Here is a 21,135-nt window from a genome sequence, read left to right as displayed (position 1 = left end):
TGCGGGTTCTTTTTTAACATTTAAGAATAAATTGGACAGATACATGGATGGGAGGTGTATGGAGGGATATGGAACGTGTGCAGGTCAGTGGGACTAGGCAGAAAATGGTTCGGCACAGCCAAGAAGGGCCAAAAGGCCTGTCTCTGTGCTGTAGTTTTGCTATGGTTTCTGTGGTAGTACAGTGTATAGATATATAGTAAATAAGTAGTACAAAAAAGAGCAAAATCAAAAAAAAAAGTGAGGATGTGTTCATGGGTTCATTGTCCATTTAGGAATCGGATGGCAGAGGGAAGAAGCTGTTCCTGACACGTTGAGTGTGTGTCTTCAGGCGTTTGTACCTCCTCCCTGATGGTAGCAATGAGAAGAGGGCCTGTCCTGGGTGATGGGGGTCCTTAATGATGGATGCTGCCTTTTGAGACATCGCCTTTTGAAGACGTCCTCGTTGCTGGGGAATCAGGTGCAGATGTGTCCCCACCAATGGCTTTGGGTGACTGCCCCTCATCAGGGCACCTCCCCAGTCAACAAGCACAGACCATTAACTGTTGACCATTGAACGCAGGATACGGAACGTGGAGCACAGGACAGGGACTGGCCCTTCAGCCCACGATGTCTCTGCTAACCATAATGCCGAATTAAATGCTATCCCTTCTGCCCGAGGAGAAAACGGAGAATTTAAAGCTGCCATGCTAAACACAAGCTCTGGAAAACACAATTTCCAAAAAGGAGGAATGCTGTAACCCTGGAATGCCCTTCCTAATTCCAATGAAGATGAGAACTATACAATATTCTTCCCACTGTGACGACTGTTGGTTACAGTAGTCTCTAAAGGAATGTGTATATGTAGGGCCCAATGAATCCTCCAGGCACTCCCATTTCCTCCCACATTCCAAAGGCATATGGTGAGGGTGAGGGAGTTGTAGACATGCAATGCTGGCACTGGAAGGTTGGCAGCTCTTGTTTGCTGCCCCCATCATACCATCAGGCACAGAGTGGGTAAATGTGCAGTCTTTTTCCCAGCGTTGGGGAATGAAAAACTAGAGAACAGAGGTTTAGAGAAGGAGGGGAGTGATTTAATCGGAACCTGAGGGGCAATTTGTTCACCCAGAAGGTGATCAGTCTGTGGAACGAGCTGCCAGAGGAAATGTTTGAGGCAGGAACATTCACAACATTGAAAAGGCACTTGGACAGGGACGGAGAGAAAGGGTTTAGCGAGACATGGAGCAAACACATAGAAGTAGGACTCGCTTAGGTGGCCATCTTTGTTGCATGGACTTGTTGGGCCACAGAGCCTGGGTTCCGTGCAGTATGACTCCATGACGATGTATCTATGTACGGAAAGATTCGTCTGGATGACACGCAAGCAAAAGCTTCTCACTGTATCTCAGTGCATGTGAGATTAATGAAACCAATATCCAGCTGCACAGGGAAGGATGGGTTTTCCTGACGCAGGAAGATCAAGTTGACTGTAACTGTTTTCCAGAGTTCAGAAGAAGGAGAGGTGATCTCATTGAAACACAGGATCCTTACAGGGCTCAACCCCAAATATTAGGAAGTTTTCCCCCAGCTAGGCGGTGGGTTAGCACAAGGGGGCACAGGCTCAGACAGAGGGCAGCACACACAAAATGATGGAGGAACTCAACTGGTCGGTCGGTATCTATGGAGAGAATAATCAGTTGATTTCTCAGGGAAGAGACCCTTCATCAGGATTGGAAAAGAAGGGAGTAGAAACCAAAATAAAATGGGGGGGGGAGGAGAGAGGGCAAAGGTGACCATAAACTGACAGGTGATAAGTGTGACTAGGTGAGGGAAGGATGGGTGGGTGGGTGGATGGGAGAGGGGGGATGGAGTAAGACGTGGGAGGTAAGGATGTAAGAAGAAGCAATCTAATAGGAGAGGACAGTGGAGCATAGGAGAAGGGGAAAGAGGAGGGGGCACCAGAGCCCGGGGATGGGGCTGGATCTCTGGAATTTTCCCCATCACCTCCATCACAGAGTTCAAGGCAAAGAACAGTGGATGGAGAGATACAAGGAAATGTCTCTGAGGTGACAGGTCAGCTATGGGAGTGCGGCGTCTGGACTGAATGCCTGTCTTTATCCTTGGACACTGGCACATTATAGAACATAGAAATCTACAGCACATTACAGGCCCTTCGGCCCACAATGTTGTACTGACCACGTAACCCACTCCAGAAACTGCCTAGAATTTCCCTACCGCATGGCCCTCTATTTTTCTAAGCTCCATGTACCTATCTGAGAGTCTCTTAAAAGACCCTATTCTATCCACCTCCACCAACGTCGCCAGCAGCCCATTCCACGCACCCACCACGTTCTGTGTGGAAAAACTTACCTCTGACATCCCCTCTGTACCTACTTCCAAGCACATTAAAACTATGACCCCTTGTATTAGCCATTTCAGCCCTGGGAAAAAGCCTCTGACTATCCACGCGATCAATGCCTCTCATCATCTTATACACTCTATCAGGTCACCTCTCATCCTCTGTCGCTCCAAGGAGAAAAGGCTAAGTTCACTCAACCTATTCTCATAAGGGACATCTTCCAATCCAGGCAACATCCTTGTAAATCTCCTCTGTACTCTCTCTATAGTAACCACATCCTTGCTGTAGTGAGGTGACCAGAACTGAACACAGTACTCAAGTGGAGTCTAACCAAAGTCTTATATAGCTGTAACATTACTTCACAGCTCTTGAACTCAATCCCACGGTTGATGAAGATCAACATACCATACGCCTTCTTAACAACACTGTCAACCTGCACAGCAGCTTTGAGTGTCCTATGGACTTGGACCCCAAGATCCCTCTGATCCTCCACACCGCCAAGAGTCTTACCATTAATATTATATTCTGTCTTCAAATTTGACCTACCAAAATGAACCACTTCACACTTATCTGGGTTGAACTCCATCTGCCACTTCTCAGCCCAGTTTTGCATCCTATCAATGTCCCGCTGTAACCTCTGACAGCCCTCCACACTATCCACAACACCTCCAACCTTTGTGTCATCAGCAAATTTACTAACCCACCCTCCTACTTCCTCATCCAGGTCATTTATAACAATCACAAAGAGGAGGGGTCCCAGATCAGATCTGGTCACCATCCTCCATGCAGAATATGAATAATCTACAACCACTCTTTGCCTTCTGTGGTCAAGCCAGTTCTGGATCCACAAAGCAAGGTCTCCTTGGATCCCATGCCTTCTTACCTTCTGAAGGAGCCTTGCATGGGAATATTATCAAATGCCTTACTGAAATCCATAAACACTACATCTACTGCTTTACCCTCATCAACATGTTCCGTTGCATCCTCAAAGAATTCAATCAGGCTCGTAAGGCACGACATGCCCTTGACAAAGCCATGCTGACTATTGCTAATCAGATTATGTCTCTCCAAATGCTCAGAAGTCCTGCCTCTCAGGATCTTGCCCACCACTAAAGTCAGACTCACTGGTCTATAATTTCCTGGTTATCTCTGCTCCCTTTCTTGAACAAGGGAACAACATCTACAACCCTCCAATCCTCCGGTACTTCTCCCATCCCTATTTATGACACAAAGATCATCGCAAAAGGCTCATCAATCTCCTCCCTCACTTCCCACAGAGCCTGGGGTACATCTCATCCGGTCCAGGCAACTTATCTAACTTAATGCTTTGCAAAAACTCCAGCACATCCTCTTTCTCAATGTCTACACACTGAAGTGTTTCAGTCCGCTGTAAGCCATCTCCACAATTGTCAAGGTCCTTTTCCCTGGTGAATAATGCAGCAAAGTATTCATTATGTACCTCCACTACCTCCCCTGACTCCATGCACATGTTTCCACTATTGCACCTGATTAGTCCTAATCTCACACAATTCATCCTCCTGCTCTTCACATACTTGTAAAATGCCTTGGAGTTTTCCTTAATCCTGCTCGCCAAGGCCTTCTCATGGCCACTTCTAGCTCTACCAATTTCATTCTTAAGCTCCTTCCCAGCAACCTTGTAATTTTCTAGAGCTCTAACAGTAACTAGTTTCTTGAACCTTTCGTAAGCTTTTCTTTTCTTCTTCACTAGATTTTCTACATCCTTTGTACACCATGATTCTTTTATCATACCATCCTTTCCCTACCTCAATGGAACTTACCCATGCAAAACTCCATGCAAATGTTCCCTGAACATTTGCCACATTTCTTTCGTGCATTTTCCTGAGAACATCTGCTCCCAATTTATCTCCCCAGTTTCTGCCTAATAGCATCATATTTCCCCCTACCCCAATTAACTGTTTCTCCCAAATTGTCTGCTCCTATTCCTCTCCAGCACTATGGTGAAGGAGATAGAGTTGTGGTCACTATCTCCAAAATGCTCTCCCACAGAGATCTGACACCTGACCAGGTTCATTACCAGATCAAGTACAGCCTCTCCTGTAGTTGGCTTATCTACATATTGTGTCAGGAAACCTTCCTGAACAAACATAACAAAGTCCACCCCATCTAAAACCCTTCCTCTAGGGAGAATCCAGTCAATATTCGGAAAGTTAAAATCACCCATCACAACAACCTCATTATTATTGCAGAATTCAGAATCAGCTCCAGAATCTGCCTCCCTATCTGCTCCTCAATGTTTCTGTTACTATTCAGTGGGGTCTGTGTAAAACACCCAGCAGAGTTTTTGCTCCCTTCCTGTTTCTGACTTCCACCCACGCTGACTCAGTAGACCATCCCTCCATGACTTTCTCCTTTTCTGCAGCCGTGACACTATCCCTGATTAGCAATGCCATGCCCCCCCCACCTCTTTTGCCTCCCTCCCTGTGCTTTTTGAAATGTGTGAAGCCCGTTACACTCAGCATCCATTCCTGCCCCTGAGATGTCCAAGCCTCTGGAATGAACCACAACATCATGGTTCCACGTGTTGATCCACGCTCTAAGTTCACCCCCCTTGTTTATCATACTACTTGCATTAAAATATACACATCTCAAACCATCAGGCTGAGCGCACCTTTGCTCCATCACCTGCCTGTCCTTCCTCACAAACTCCCTACAAGCTGTCTCTACTTGTGCATCAACCTCCCCATCCTACGCCACTCCCCCCTGCAAATCTGTTTTGAACCCTCCCCTCCAGTTCAGGTGTAACCCATCCCATTTGTACTGGTCACCCCTTCCCCAGAAAAGTTTACAATGATCCACAAACTTCAAACCGTGCCCCTTGCCCCATCTCCTCAGCCACTCATTCATCTGTGCTATCTCCCTGTTCTGACCTTCCCCAGCTCGTGGCACTGGGATTAATCAAACACAGACACTACACCACAGCACAGGAGCAGGACCCCAGCCTACATGTCTGTGCCCACCTCAATGCCATTCTAACTCATCCGCATCTCCCTGTATGTAGCCCATTTCCATCAGATAGAGGCTACTCGGTCCATCGAGTCTGCTCTGCTATTCCATCATGGCTGACTTATTGTCCCTTTCAACCCCATTCTCCTGTCTTCACCCCATAAACTTTCACATCCTGGCTAAGCAAGAACCTAGCAGCTCCTGCTTTAAATACACCCGACGACTTGGCCTTTGATGGTCTGGCCTCTGCAGAGGCTGCATGCTACATTATTGAGGTGGGTAGCCAGAAATCTTCCTTCAGGGTGGGACTGGCCAAAATAAGGGGGCATGACTTTAAGGTGATTGGAGGAAAGTACAGGATGGTTCTCCAAAGCAGTTTTTTTTCCAATAGAGAGTGGTAGGACGTCCCGCCAGGGTTGTTAGTACAGTCAGACACATCAGATGCATCCAGCAGGCACACTGCCTGTTCACCAGTATATCGAAATGATACGTACAGACAAGCCGCGCAATGTCCCGTTGAAGAGGAAAATATTCTCTGGATCTGCAGGGATCCCTCCATCTCGTTGTTCCAGGTATTTTGCCACTGAGTTTCTAACCACGAGGATCCCCCCTGCCTCTCCGTAACAGCCTAGAAGACAGATACATCATCAGACGAGTTACAGAGTTACACAGCAGGGCATCAGGCCCTTCTCCCCAAAGCAATCAAACCAGCCAAATTTACCATGCGTTAACCCCATTTGCCTGGATATGAACCAACTGCCTCTAAACCTTTCCTATATGTGTATCTGTGCAAGTAGGAGAATCAGAATCAGGACTGGGATTAATATCACTGGCACACAGAGTGTCATGAAATATCCATAGGAAGAAACATAGTCGGTGTTTTGGGCTGAGACCCTTCGTCCTGAAACATCGACTGTGTTTCTTCCTATAGATGCTGCCTGGCCTGCTGCGTTCCACCAGCATTTTGTGTGTGTTGCTTGAATTTCCAGCATCTGCAGATTTCCTCGTGTTTGTGTCGTGAAATATGTTGTCTTGCTGCAGCAGTCCAGTGCGTTGCATAGTAAACAGTGACAAATGTCAAATACTGTCATGAGAAATATTGAATACTGTATACAGGGGTATGTATCATCGTTCGTCAGCTGCTGTGCTACATGACGCAGGCGATCATGATCTCTCCATCACCCAATTGTTCTGGCAAATTTTTCGGCAGAAGTGGTTTGCCATTGCCCTCTTCTGGTCAGTGTCTTTACAGACAGATGAGCCCAGCCATTATCAAAGCACATCAGAGATTGTCTGCGTGGCGTCAGTGGTCACATAACCGGGTCTTGTGATCTGCACCGGCAGCTCATACGAGCGTCCACCACCTGCTCCCATGGCTTCACCTGACCCTGACCGGGGTGGGGACTTGAGCAGGTGCTACACCTTGCCCAAGGGTGACCTGCAGGCTAGCGAGGGGAACAGGGGAAGAGGGGCTTACACCTAAAGTGAGGTCGTGTACACGGGTTCACTGTCCATTCAGAAATCTGAAGATGGAGGGGAGGAAGTAAACATTGAGGCTCCTGTACCTCCCCCCTGCATCAGTGAGAAGGGGGCATGTCCTGGGTGATGGGGGGGGGGGATCCTTAATGATGGATGCTGATACTTAATTATCTTTTCATCTTTTAAATGTTAATGTAACTACCTGAATGACTTCATCTGGCAGCTCCAGATGAAGTAATTCCCCTCAGGCCACTTTAAATCTCTTCCCTCTCTCTTAAACCTGTACCCTTTAGTTCATGATTCCCCAGGCCTGGGGAAAAGAGTGTGTGCCTTAACCATTGTGGATACAAGATCATCCCGAGACAGCGACGGTCCGAGGTAGAAAGTCCTAGTATGCCGAATCATTCTCTGTAACTTACCCCGTGAATCCCAGTAATGTACCCGTAAATCTCCTTGGCACTCTTTCCAGCTTAATAGCACCTTTCCCATAGCCAGGTGAGCAAAACTGAGCACAATGCTCCGGGTCTGGACTTGCCAACGTCCTGTACTTTTTTGATATATTTATTTATTTGGGGATAGAGTGTTGAACAGGCCCTCCCAGCCCAACGAGCCTCACCACCCAGCGACCCACCGACTTCACCCCAGCCTAGTCACAGAACAATTTATAACCTACCAACTGGTACTCCTTTGACGTTTGGGGGGGGGGTGGAGAACGGAGCACCAGAGCAAACCCAGAAAGAACGTACAAACTTCCTTCCAGAAGAAGTCTCCAGACTCCAGCATCCTGATCTGGAATATCACTGCTACATCCCCGTGGTGCCTAACACCTTCTGGACTGGTGAAGGTCAGTGTTCTGAATGTCGTCATCAGCACCGTGGCTACCTGTGTCCCTACTCTCAAGCAACTGTGTTCCCATACCCCTAGGTCCCTGTGTTCCACAACAATCTCCATTGTTCACTATGGATGGCCAGGCCTGTTTTGACACCACACCCCCCACCACAAAACATAACACCACGCACTTATCTGAATTGAGCACCTGTTTCTATTCCTCAGCCCACTTACCCTGACGGTACATGACATGTTTGTCATGGTCCTGTCCATGAAGTCCACATTCCAGTTCACAGTCCAGTCCGTTGATTCCTTATTCCGGGTTTTCCTGTTTTCCCTTGTTCCATTGGGTGTCTTAATTGAGGCACCTGATTCTAGTTGTGCCCTGGCATATAAATACCTCTCAAACCAAGGATTCCCTGCTGGACTGTTCTGAAACCTTGTCAGTATCCTGCTCAAGTTCAACTGCTGGAGTGAGACTGGAGCCTTGCCAAGCCAAGATAAGGAACTATTTATTTTTGAGTCTGGAACTGTCTCTTTTTGTACCCATGTTTAGTTTCTGTGTTTGACCTGGCCCTATGTCCTGCTCCCAGGGAAGGGTCCTTACTCTGTGTTTCCTGTTCCTGTGCAAAAGTCCAAGGATCTGTGTTCCAAGACCAAGTCCAGGTGCCCATGTTCCAGCCCTGTCCAAGTCTGAGCTTTGTGTCCTTGCTCAGCCTGGTGCTGGAGATTCCTTGTCCTGTGCTGGATCATCCCCAACGGAATCCTCGGCAGTTTACCTGGGCAGTTACCTCGGCAAATATTCTTGGCAGTCATCCCGGCCCTGCGGTCCTAGGAAGGGTCCTGGCCCTGCACCCAAGGGCCTAACCAAGCTGAGTCCAAGAGCCAAGCCAAACCCAGTCCAAGAGCCATGTCCTGCCTGAGAGTACCTTGCCCAGCCCAGTGCTGGAGTTCCCTTGTCTTGTGCTGGAGTCTCTTGTCCTGTCCAAGCCACGTCCAAGAACCTTGTCCTGTCCAACTGAAGGCTTTTTGTTGTCCTATCCATGTGCCTTGTTTTGTGCAGGAGTTCCACGTCCAGTCCTGTACCCATGTCTAAGAATAGTCCTCGCCTGGATCTGGGTTCTGAGCCTGAGTTGAGACTTATGTTCCAGGTCCCTGTCCAGTCTCTGGCTTGGAGTCCAAGTCCAGGCTCGTAGTCCCTTTTTCCTAGTTCCACGTCTGGGTCCTGTGCTTTGAGCCCAAATCCTAGCCCAGGCCCTACATCCTTGTCTCATTCAGGGTCTGTGTCAATGTCCAGCATCGTTTCTTCCTGGCTCCCCTTGCTTTCTTCACAAACCTTGTCCTGTTCCTCATACTTCAGTGTCTGTGTTGTGTATTTGGGTCTGCTCCCAATGCTGCTGCCCCCCCCCCCGGGGTAACAGTGGCCTTCATTAGTCGAGGGATTGAGTTCAAGAGCCATGTGGAAATGATGCAGCTCTGTAAAAATGGTTAGATCATACTTGGTTCAGTTCTGGTCACCTCATTATAGGAAGGATGTGGAAGCTTTAGAGAGGGTGCAGAGGAGACTTACCAGGATGCAACCTGGGTTTGGGAGCATTTCTTATGAGAATAATTTGAGTGAGCTGGGTCTTTTCTGTTTGGAGTGAAGGAGGATGAGAGGTGACTTGACAGATGTACAAGATGAGAAGAGGCACAGACAGTGGACAGCCAGAGACTTTTTCCCAGGGTTGAAATGGCTCACAGAAGGGCATAATTTTAAAATGATTGAAAACGAGTATAGGGGGCATGTCAGAGACAGTTTTATTTCATAGAGAGTGGTGGGTACGTGGAATGTGCTGCCAGGGGTGATAGAGGCAGACACATTGTGAACATTTAAGAAACTCTTAGTTAGGCACATTGATAATAGAAAAACTAGAGGGCTGTGTGGGAGGGAAGGGTTAGATTGATCTTAGAACAGGTTAAAAGGTCAGCACAATGTTGTGGGCTGAATGGCCTGTACTGTGCTATAATGTTCTATGTTCTATTTTCTATGGGCAAAGGGACTACGTTGCATGGCATCTTGGTCTGCATGGGCCAATTGAGCCAAGAGCCTGTGTCTGTGCTGTATGACTCTTTACGGGGAGAGTCCGTAAGAATGGAAAAAGGGGGAGGGGTCTCTCACTACTGGGTCGGTGCATGGAACAATCCCCTTTCACCAGTCAGAATGGTTTCCCCACGGGAAATTGTGCCTGTCACATCTGTTGGAATTCTTTAAAGACATAACAAGCAGGATTGACAAAGGGGAATTGCTTCATGTTGTGTACTTGGATTTTCAGAAGGCCTTTGACAAGGTGCCACACTTAAGACCACATAACAAGCTACATGGTATTACAGGAAAGATTCTAGCATGGATAAGGTACTGGCTGTTTGGTAGGAGCCAAAGAGTGGGAATAAAGGGAGCCTTTTCTGGTTGGCTGCTGTGACTAGTGGTGTTCCACAGGGGTCTGTGTTGGGACCGATTCTTTTTGTGTTATATGTCAATGATTTGGATGATAGAATTGATGGCTTGGTTGTAAAGTGTATAGACGATCTGAAGATAGGTGGAGCGGCAGGTAGTTCTGAGGAAGTAGAGAGGCTACAGAAGGACCTGGTTTAGGAGAATGGGCAAAGAAGTTGCAGATAGAGACGTGTCAGGAAGTGTATGGTCATGCACTTTTGTAGAGGAAATGAAAGAATACTGCTTTCTAATTGGAAAGAAAATACACAAAATTGAGGTGCAGAGGGATATGGGAGTCCTTGTGCAGGATTCTCTAAAGGTTAATTTGCAGGTTGAGTCTGTGGTGAGGAAGGCAAATGCAATGTTAGCAGTCATTTCAAGAGGACTAGAATACTAAAAAACAAGGATGTGATTTTGTCTTTATAAAGCACTGGTGAGGCTTCACTTGGAGTATTGTAAGTAGTTTGGGGCCCCTTATCTTAGAATTATCTTCTCAATCCTGAACCTGGGCCTCTGTACCTCCCTCTGCAATTGGATCCTCGACTCCTTAACCATAAAACCATAATCTGTGCTGATTGGTGATAATATATCCTCCTCGCTGACGATCAACACTGGTGCACCTCGGGTGTGTGCTTAGCCCACTGCTCTACTCTCTCTATTCCCATGACTGTGTGGCTAGGCACAGCTCAAATACCATCTATAAATTTCCTGATGATACAACCATTGTTGGTAGAATCACGTAGAGACGAGAGGGTGTACAGAAGCTAGATATGCCAACTAGTGGAGTGGTGTCACAGCAACAACCTGGCACTCAATGTCAGTAAGACGAAAGAGCTGACTGTGGACTTCAGGAAGGGTAAGATGAAGGAACACATACCGATCCTCATAGAGGGATCAGAAGTGGAGAGAGTGAGCAGCTTCAAGTTCCTGGGTGTCAAGATCTCTGAGGATCTGACCTGGTCCCAACATATCGATGTAGTTATAAAGAAGGCAAGGCAGTGGCTTACTTTATTAAGTGTTTGAAGAGATTTGGTATGTCAACAAATACACTCAAAAACTTCTATAGTTGTACTGTGGAGAGCATTCTGACAGGCTGCATCACTGTCTGGTATGGAGGGGCTACTGCACAGGACCGAAAGAAGCTGCAGAAGGTTGTAAATCTAGTCAGCACCATCTTGGGCACTAGTCTACAAAGTACCCAGGATATCTTCAGGGAGCAGTGTCTCAGAAAGGCAGCATCCATTATTAAAGACCTCCAGCACCCAGGGCATGCCCTTTTCTCACTGTTACCATCAGGTAGGAGATACAGAAGCCTGAAGGCACACACTCAGCGATTCAGGAACAGCTTCTTCCCCTCTGCCATCCGATTCCTAAATGGACATTGAATCTTTGGACACTACCTCACTTTTTTAAAATATACAGTATTTCTGTTTTTGCATTTTTTTAAATCTATTCAATATAAATAATTGATTTACTTGTTTAATATCATTTATTTTATTTTTTGTTATTTTTTCTGCTAGATTATGTATTGCATTGAACTGCTACCACTAAGTTAATAAATTTCACATCATATGCCAACAATAATGCACCTGATTCTGATTCTGAAAGGATGTGCTGAAACTGGAGACGGTTCAAAGGAGGTTTGTGAAAATGATTCCAGGGTTGACTGGCTTGTCATATGGGGAGTGTTTGAAGCTCTGGACCTGTGTTCACTGGCAGAATGAGGGGTGAATTCATTGAAACTGTCAAATGGTGAAAATTTTTGATGGAGTGGATGTGGAGAGGATGTTTCCTTCGGTGGGAGAGTCTAGGACCAGAGGGCACAGCCTCAAAATAGGGGGGTGTCCTTTCAGAACAGATGAGGAGGAATTTCTTTAGACAGAGTAGTGAATCTGTGGAATTCTTTGTCACAGGCAGCTGTGGAGGCCAAAACATTAAAGCAGAGGTTTATAGATTCTTGACTGGTCATGGCATGAGATATGGGGAAAAGGCAGGAGGTTGGGCTGAGAGGGCAGAATGAAATCGCAGAGCGGACTCAGTGGCCTAATTCAGCTCCTATATCTTGCGGTAATTCACCCAGACTCTCCTGTTGACCAATATCTCTTCTGCCACCCTGGCCTGCCCTGATAATCATCTCCTCCATCCCGAAACATTCATTTGTGCCCCCTCTATGGTGTTTACCCAGTACACGCTTCATCGCCACACAGCCAGTAACTCTGTTCTACATCCTTTCCTCCCACTTCCGTGCCCCCCCATTCCATCTCCCTACTCTGTTAGGTGCTGCCCCTTCTCCTTACCCTCCCTCCCGACCCCCGCCCTCACCATGCCCTCCCTCGCCCCTCATCACCCATGCCCCTTCCCCATGCTTTCCACCTGCCCCTTGTTCCAGCCCTCACCACGTCTCCCAACCCCCCGCCTCCATTCCCTGCCATCTCTGCTCTCCCCACCCTCCACCTCCTCCTCCTCCTCCTCCTCCCCTTCCCCCTTCCCCCCCCACCACCATTGCAGCCCTTCCCAATACCCACCAATGCTGTTGCCAGGGCAGCTGGCCAAGATGGTTCGAGCTCTCTGCTTGACGTCACTGGGCAGCGTTGGATCATTCAGCAGTGGGGAGTAAGTGCAGGCCGCAGACACCTACAGTGAGCAGAGGACAGTGAGATCCTCACCCCTCCCTACCTGTCCGCACAATCAATGCACTCTGCTCCCACCCCACTCCACAGCACAGACTGGCAAGCCTGAAACTGTAGGGCCCCGGTCAGACCACTCTGGGAAGATCACGAGCACCTTTGGATGCTCAACCCAGAAGTGTGAGGTGGTACACTTTGGAAGGACAAACTCCAAGGCAGAGTACAAAGTAAATGGCAGGATACTTGGTAGTGTGGAGGAACAGGGGGATCTCGGGGTACATGTTCACAGATCCCTGAAAGTTGCCTCACAGGTGGATAGGGTAGTTAAGAAAGCTTATGGGGTGTTAGCTTTCATAAATCGAGGGATAGAGTTTAAGAGTCGCGATGTAATGATGCAGCTCTATAAAACTCTGGTTAGGCCACACTTGGAGTACTGTGTCCAGTTCTGGTCGCCTCACTATGGGAAGGATGTGGAAGCATTGGAAAGGGTACAGAGGAGATTTACCAGGATGCTGCCTGGTTTAGAGAGTATGCATTATGATCAGAGATTAAGGGAGCTAGGGCTTTACTCTTTAGAGAGAAGGAAGATGAGAGGAGATGTGATAGCGGTGTACAAGATAATAAGAGGAATAGATAGTGGATAGCCAGCGCCTCTTCCCCAGGGCACTACTGCTCAATACAAGGGGACATGGCTTTAAGGTAAGGGATGGGAAGTTGAAGGGGGATATTAGAGGAAGGTTTTTTTACTCAGTGGTTGGTGCGTGGAATGCACTGCCTGAGTCAGTGGTGAAGGCAGATACACTAGTGAAGTTTAAGAGACTACTAGAAAGGTATATGGAGGAATTTAAGGTGGAGGCTTATATGGGAGGCAGGGTTTGAGGGTTGGCACAACAATGTGGGCTGAAGGGCCTGTACTGTGCCGTACTATTTTATGTTCTATCTATGTAGGGAAGGATGTGCTGGCTGTGGGAGGCTTCCAAAGGAGGTGCAGAGAAATGATCCTGGGATTGAAAGGGTTAATGTATGAGGAGTGTTTGATGGCTGTGGGCCTGTACTCGCTGAAGGGTGACGGGTGAAGTTGGAGGGAGTCCTACTTGAAAGTTATGGGACTTTGAAACACCCGAATGGATCGGACGTGGAGGGGATGTTTTCTATGGTTGGGGAGTCTAGCACCAGGGGGCAGCCTCAGAATAGAGGGACATTCCTTCAGAAGAGAGATGAGGAACAATTTCATTCGCCAGGGTGGTGAATCTGTGTCATTTGTTGCCATAGAGGGTGGTGGAGTGCAAGTTTGTGCCTTATTGTCTGCCTGCACTGCACTTTCACTGTAACTGTAATACTTTATTCTGCATTCTGTTACTGTGCCCTTGTCATGATCTGTCTGAACGGCATGAAAATTATGACAACGATGAACCAATTTCCCAAATGAAACAGCTTTACTGTACTGCACTGAGGTTGGAGGTCATGGGTTAAGGGTGAAGGGTGTCGATGATGATATGACCCCATTCTTGGGGCTGTAATTGGCAGAACCCAAATCTATACACAGGTGCCATAAAAGGGCCAGTAACATCATGAGGGATCCCACCCACCCTGCTCATAGACTGTCTGCCCCAGTCCCATCAAGGAGGAGGCTACGTGGCATTCACACCAGGACCACCAGGTTCAAAACCAGTTACTTTCCCCGAGCAGCAAGGCTGATCACCTCCACCCGCTACTTTACTATTTCCAATCGGTCACCGCATGTATGGCCTAGTGTCACTTCATGGACAAGAAATCAATCTCGGTATGTACTGTTTGCCATCTTGTGCGTTTATATATTTATTTTGTGTCTGTGTTTATTGGTATTGTGTTAAGTTGTGTTTTTCTGTGTTGCAGCGAATCCAGAGTGACAATTATTTTGTTCTCTTTACACTTGTGCATTTGAAATGACATTAAACAATCTTGAATGATTGCAGTAAATTGCTCCTCTTAAGCCCAGAGAACACCAAGAGCAGCTCGCCAAAGTCCTCTGTCCTACGGAAACAAGCAGCTGAAGAAGTGAGTGAAGAAATCAGGTAGAAAAAGATGTTTCCTTTTTTTAAACACTGCACGGAGAGAAGGGTCTGCACTGTGCAGGCGTGTGACGTAGCGTGCCAAGGTTTAAAAGCAGACCACCATATACAGCGGCCATCATTGTAGAGGCCGTCGTCGGAGTGGACTGAGTCAGAGTGGGACGGCTTTGGCTCAATAGGCAGAGGCCAAGGTAGGTTCCGGTAAGTTTTTTTTTGTCCAGCGTAGAGAGAATGCCAGGCAGGATGTTGGAATGCTCCTCTTGTAGGATGTGGGAAGTCAGGGAGCCCTCCGGTGTCCCTGACAATGACACCTGCAGGAAGTGCATCCAGCTGCAGCTCCTAACAAACCGCGTTAGGGAACTGGAGCAGGAGCTGGATGACCTCCGGATCATTCGGGAGAATGAGGAGATTATAGATAGTAGCTACAGGGAGGTAGTTACACCAAAGGAGCAGAGGACAGGAAATTGGGTCACTGTCAGGTGAGGGAAGGGCAGGTAGAGCAGGGTTCCCCTGTGGCCATTCCACTCAACAACAAGTATACCGCATTGGATACTGTTGGGGGGGATGACTTACCTGGGACAAGCTGCAGTAGCTGGATCTCTTGCACTGAGTCTGGCTCTGCAGTGCAGAAGGGAGGGTGGAAAAAGAGGAGAGCAGTAGTGATAGAGGACTCGATAGTTAGAGGTGCAGATAGGAGGTTCTGTGGTCGTGACAGAGAATCCAGGATGGTTTGTTGCCTCCCGGGTGCCAGGGTCAAGAATGTCTCTGATTGATTGCATGACATTCTGAAGTGGGAGGGTGACCAGCCAGATGTCGTGGTGCACATCGGTACCAATGACATAGCAAGGAAGAGTGAGGAGGTCCTGGACAGTGAGTATAGAGAGCTTGGTAGGAAGTTGAAAAGCAGGACCTCAAGGGTGGTAATCTCAGGATTGCTACCTGTGCTAGGTGCCAGTGAGGGTAGGAATAGGATGCTCTGGAGGAGGAACAAGTGGCTGAGGAACTGGTGTAGGGGGCAGGGTTTCAGATTTCAGGATCATTGGGACCTCTTCTGGGGCAGGTGGGACCTGTACAAGAGAGATGGGTTACACTTGAACTACAGGGGGACCAATATCCTTTCAGGGAGGTTTGTTAGTGCTATTGGGGAGGCTTTAAACTAGATTTGCAGGGGGATAGGAACCAGAGTGCCAGAGCTGACAGTGTGGCTGGGGTGAAAATAAATGATGTTAAAAGTTCAAGCAAATCCGCTGATAAAGGTTGTGAGTGGTGGTAAAAATCTTCTGAGGTGTATATATTTCAATGCTAGGAGTATTGTGGGGAAGGCGGATGAGTTGAGGGGGTGGATTGACGCGTGGAATTATGACATTATAGCAATTAGTGAAACTTGGCTACAGGAGGGGCAGGACTGGCAGCTAAATATTCCAGGGTTCCGATGTTTCAGATGTGATCGAGGCAGAGGAATGAAAGGTGGGGGAGTAGCATTGCTTGTTGGGGAAAATATTACAGCAGTGCTCAGGCAGGACAGATTAGAGGGCTTGTCTACTGAGTCCTTATGGGTGGAGCTGAGAAACAGGAAAGGTATGGCCACATTAGTGGGATTGTATTACAGACCACCCAATAGTCAACAAGAATTGGAAGAGCAAATGTGCAGAGAGATAGCAGGCAACTGCAGGAAACAAGGTTGTGGTGGTAGGGGATTTTAATTTTCCATATATTGATTGGGACTCCCATACTGTTAGGGGTCTAGATGGTTTAGAGTTTGTAAAATGTGTTCAGGAAAGTTTTCTAAATCAATATATAGAGGGACCAACTGGAGGGGATGCAATATTGGATCTCCTGTTAGGAAACGAGTTAGGACAAGTGACGGAAGTCTGTGTAGGGGAGCACTTTGGTTCCAGTGATCATAACACCATTAGTTTCAACTTGATCATGGACAAGGATAGATCTGGTCCTGGGGTTGAAGTTCTGAACTGGAAGAAGGCCAAATTTGAAGAAATGAGAAAGGATCTTAAAAAGTGTGGATTTGGACAGGTTGTTCTCCGGCAAGGATGTGATCGGTAGGTGGGAAGCCTTCAAAGGAAAAATTTTGAGAGTGCAGAATTTGTATGTTCCTGTCAGGATTAAAGGCAAAGTGAAGAGGAATAAGGAACCTTGGTTCTCAAGGGATATTGCAACTCTGATAAAGAAGAGTGAGTTGTATGACATGTATAGGAAGCAGGGAGTAAATAAGGTGCTTGAGGAGTATAAGAAGTGCAAGAAAATACTTGAGAAAGAAATCAGGAGGGCTAAAAGAAGACATGAGGTTGCCTTGGCAGTCAAACTGAAGGATAATCCAAAGAGCTTTTACAGGTATATTAAAAGGATTTTAAGGGATAAAATTGGTGTTCTTGAAGATCAGAGTGGTTGGCTATGTGTGGAGCCAAAGGAAATGGAGATCTTAAATAGGTTTTTTGTGTCTGTATTTACTAAGGAAACTGGCATGAAGTCTATGGAATTAAGGGAAACAAGTAGTGAGATCATGGAAACTGTACAGATCGAAAAGAAGGAGGTGCTTGCTGTCTTGAGGAAAATTAAAGTGGATAAATCCCCGGGAGCTGACAGTGTTCCCTTGGACCTTGAAGGAGACTAGTGTTGAAATTGCAGGGGCCCTGGCAGAAATATTTAAAATGTCGCTGTCCACAGGTGAGGTGCCGAAGGATTTGAGAGTGGCTCATGTTGTTCCGTTGTTTAAAAAAGGATCGAAATGTAATCTGGGAAATTATAGGCCGGTAAATTTAACGTCGGTAGTAGGTAAGTTATTGGAGGGAGTACTAAGAAACAGAATCTACAAGCATTTGGATAGACTGGGACTTATTAGGGAGAGTCAACATAGTTTTGTGCATGGTAGGTCATGTTTGACCAATCTATTGGAGTTTTTCGAGGAGGTTACTAGGAAAGTGGATGAAGGGAAGGTAGTGGATATTGTCTGCATGGACTTCAGTAAGGCCTTTGACAGGGTCCTGCATGGGAGGTTAGTTAGGAAAATTCAGTTGCTAGGTATACATGGAGAGGTGGTAAATTGGATTAGACATTGGCTCAATGGAAGAAGCCAAAGAGTGGTAGTAGAGAATTGCTTCTCCAAGTGGAGGCCTGTGACTAGTGCTGTGCCACAGGGATCAGTGCTGGGTCCATTGTTATTTGTCATCTATATCAATGATCTGGATGATGTGGTAAATTGGATCAGCAAATTTGCTGATGATACAAAGATTGGAGGTGTAGTAGACAGTGAGGAAGGTTTTCAGAGTCTGCAGAGGGACTTGGACCAGCTGGAAAAATGAGCTGAAAAATGGCAGATGGAGTTTAATACAGACAAGTGTGAGGTATTGCACGTTGGAAGGACAAACCAAGGTAGAACATACAGGGTTAATGGTAAGGCACTGAGGAGTGCAGTGGAACAGAGGGATCTGGGAATACAAATACAAAATTCCCTAAAAGTGGCATCACAGGTAGATACGGTTGTAAAGAGAGCTTTTGGTACATTGGCCTTTATTAATCAAAGTATTGAGTATAAGGGCTGGAATGTTATGATGAGGTTGTATAAGGCATTGGTGAGGCCGAATCTGGAGTATTGTTTAGTTTTGGTCACCAAATTACAGGAAGGATATAAATAAGGTTGAAAGTGCAGAGAAGGTTTACAAGGATGTTGCTGGGACTTGAGAGACTCAGTTACAGAGAAAGGTTGAATAGGTTAGGACTTTATTCCCTGGAGTGTAGAAGAATGAGGGGAGATTTGATAGAGGTATATAAAATTATGATGGGTATAGATAGAGTGAATGCAAGCAGGCTTTTTCCACTGAGGCAAGGGGAGAAAAAAACCAGAGGACATGGGTTAAGGGTGAGGGGGGAAAAGTTTAAAGGGAACATTAGGGGGGGCTTCTTCACACAGAGTGGTGGGAGTATGGAATGAGCTGCCAGACGAGGTGGTAAATGTGGGTTCTTTTTTAACATTTAAGAATAAATTGGACAGATACATGGATGGGAGGTGTATGGAGGGATATGGTCTGTGTGCAGGTCAGTGGGACTAGGCAGAAAATGGTTCGGCACAGCCAAGAAGGGCCAAAAGGCCTGTTTCTGTGCTGTTGTTTCTATGGTTTTACGGCAAAGGTTAATCTCCTGTGTGGCTTCCACTTTCACCACATGACTTGATACATCTTTTCTCCTCAGTCTGTTGGTGCTTCTGTAGCTCAGGGTTTTCCCAGGATGGGGTTGCTAGCCCCGTGTCCAACCCTCCTCCTCTCACAGCCAGGATCAGGCAGCTGGAGTTAAATTTTGGAGTTGAACTCCATGTTGGAGTTAAATTTGTCTCTGTGCTGGTACTCGAACACTCTGTAGCAGGCTGGGGATCTCTTTGAAACCTATCGAATGTTGAAAGGACTAGATAGGGTGGATGTGGAGAGGATGTTTCCTCTGGTGAGGGTATCCAGAACAGCCTCAAAACTGAGAGGTGACCTTTTAGAACAGAAGTAACGAGGATTTTTTTTTTAGCCAGAGAGTTAGTGCATCTGTGGAATGTTCTGTCATAGACTGCAGTGGAGGCCAAGTCTGTGTGTATACTTAAGGTGGAAATTGATAGGTTCCTGATCAGTCAGGGCATCAAAGCATGTGGTGAGATGGCAGGTGTATGGGGTTGAGCGGGATCTGTGCTCAACTATAATGGAATGTCGGAGCAGACTTGATGGGCTGAGTGGCCTAATTCTGCTCCTATGTCTTGTGGTCTTATCTTTCCTGTAGGTAGGCGACCAATACTGTACACAGTACTTCAAATTAGGCCTCACCAACGTCTTGTACAACTCCAACACAACACCCCATCCCCTGCACTCAGTACAGAACTCTGCATTCTGTTATTTTTAGCTTGTTTTGCCTCAATGCAACAAATAATGATCTGATCTTGTGAACTGTTTGCAAGGCAAGATTTTCACTGCAGTTCAGTGCATGTGACAATAACAAACCAATTCCAATAAGGTAGATTGTGTGCTCAAGATTCCATTGTCCTCTACCAGGGAACCGATCTATATTCTGATAACAGCAGAGCAGACGCTGTCCTTGGTCCTGGTTGTACGTGCTTCTATAACCTACCCGAAGGGAGAGGGGGAGAAGAGAGGAGCAAGGGCACTAGTGTTGTGAACACCAATATTTCCAATCCCTCTCTGGCAAGGGGAAGAGCGGAGTGGGTGGGGTCCGTAGGCACTGAGGTGGGCTCTCCCTATCACCAACACTACCCCTACTCCTCTGCACCTCTTCCCTGAGGACATTCACAAGACTGATCCCAGGAATGAAAGGGTTAACCTTTGAGAAGCATTTGATGGCTCTGGGCCTGGACTCTGGTGTGTGGAAGAATAAGTGGAGATCTCATTGAAACCTATCAAATGTTGAAAGGCTGAGGCAGGGTGAACATTGGGAGGATGTTTCCAACAATGGAGGGGTCTAGGACCAGAGGGCACAGACTCAGATTAGAGGGGTGGTCCCTTTAGAATGGAGATGAGGAGGAATTTCTTTAGCCAAAGGGTGGTGAATCTGTGGAATTCATTGCCGCAGGTGGCTGTGGAGGCCAAGTCTCTGGGTATGTGTAAAGTGGAGGTTGATAGGGTGTCAGAGGTTGTGGGGAGAAGGCAGGAGAATGGAGAATAAATCCTTCCCCTCCCTCACTTCTGGTGAGGGGTCTTTGACCTGAAACCTTGATTGCTCCTCTCTCCATACAATGACCCCCCCCACCCCAACCCTGCCCAGCAGAGTGCTCCTGGCGTCGGTTCAGATCTCTGGGGTCTGTGGAGTTTTGCTGTGTCTCGGTGTAGTGAGGGGCATGAGGCTTACCTGTCGGAGGAAGGTGATGGGCTTCTGCCTCATGGCCTGCAAGTCTCCGGTGTGCAGTTCCAGCACCTCAGTGAAGGGCATCTTCAGACCCTGCTGAGCAACAATGTGTTAGAGACCATTCAGCCCTGCACACCCATGCTATCCCTGCGACCTCCCGGACTGCCAGAGCGTTACGAGCCTATGGTCATTTACCGAGATTGTTTCTTTAAGAGTGCCTATGATGTCAGTCACAGACTGTCGTGGTCTGTGCAGATGAGGGACAGGGAGAAGACTGACTGACTGAACAGGCTGTTAAAACTTCAGCTTGTCCCTGCTATGGTTTGGAACTCTTCAAAACCCAAAAGATTGGGTTGATCACAGGCTCCCAGTGCACAACGAATGTGTGACTGTCACTTTGTATACGCAATAGGAGTGGATTTTGGGGATATCTTGTTAACCCTTGCCTGGGTATGTTGTGTAGTAACCACTCAAAGACAATATTCCTGTGACAGGTCACTTTTGGTG

General features: G+C 47.2%; 1 protein-coding gene across 1 annotated transcript in view; it reads right to left on the bottom strand.

The window, feature by feature from the left end:
- LOC134343688 (alanine aminotransferase 2-like) overlaps positions 1-21,135 on the bottom strand; it is a 63,500-nt gene that overhangs the window by 30,596 nt on the left and 11,769 nt on the right. The window contains exons 2-4 of the mRNA XM_063042444.1: positions 20,632-20,724; positions 12,629-12,737; positions 5,815-5,948 (exon numbers count right to left, since the gene is read on the bottom strand). Coding sequence (XP_062898514.1) covers positions 5,815-5,948; positions 12,629-12,737; positions 20,632-20,724 — 336 coding nt within the window. The remainder of the gene's footprint in view (positions 1-5,814; positions 5,949-12,628; positions 12,738-20,631; positions 20,725-21,135) is intronic.

Source organism: Mobula hypostoma, chromosome 3 (genome assembly GCF_963921235.1).
Source record: "Mobula hypostoma chromosome 3, sMobHyp1.1, whole genome shotgun sequence".
Taxonomy (NCBI): domain Eukaryota; kingdom Metazoa; phylum Chordata; class Chondrichthyes; order Myliobatiformes; family Myliobatidae; genus Mobula; species Mobula hypostoma.
Note: the sequence above shows the minus strand (reverse complement) of the source record. Positions and strands in the feature narration are given on the sequence as shown.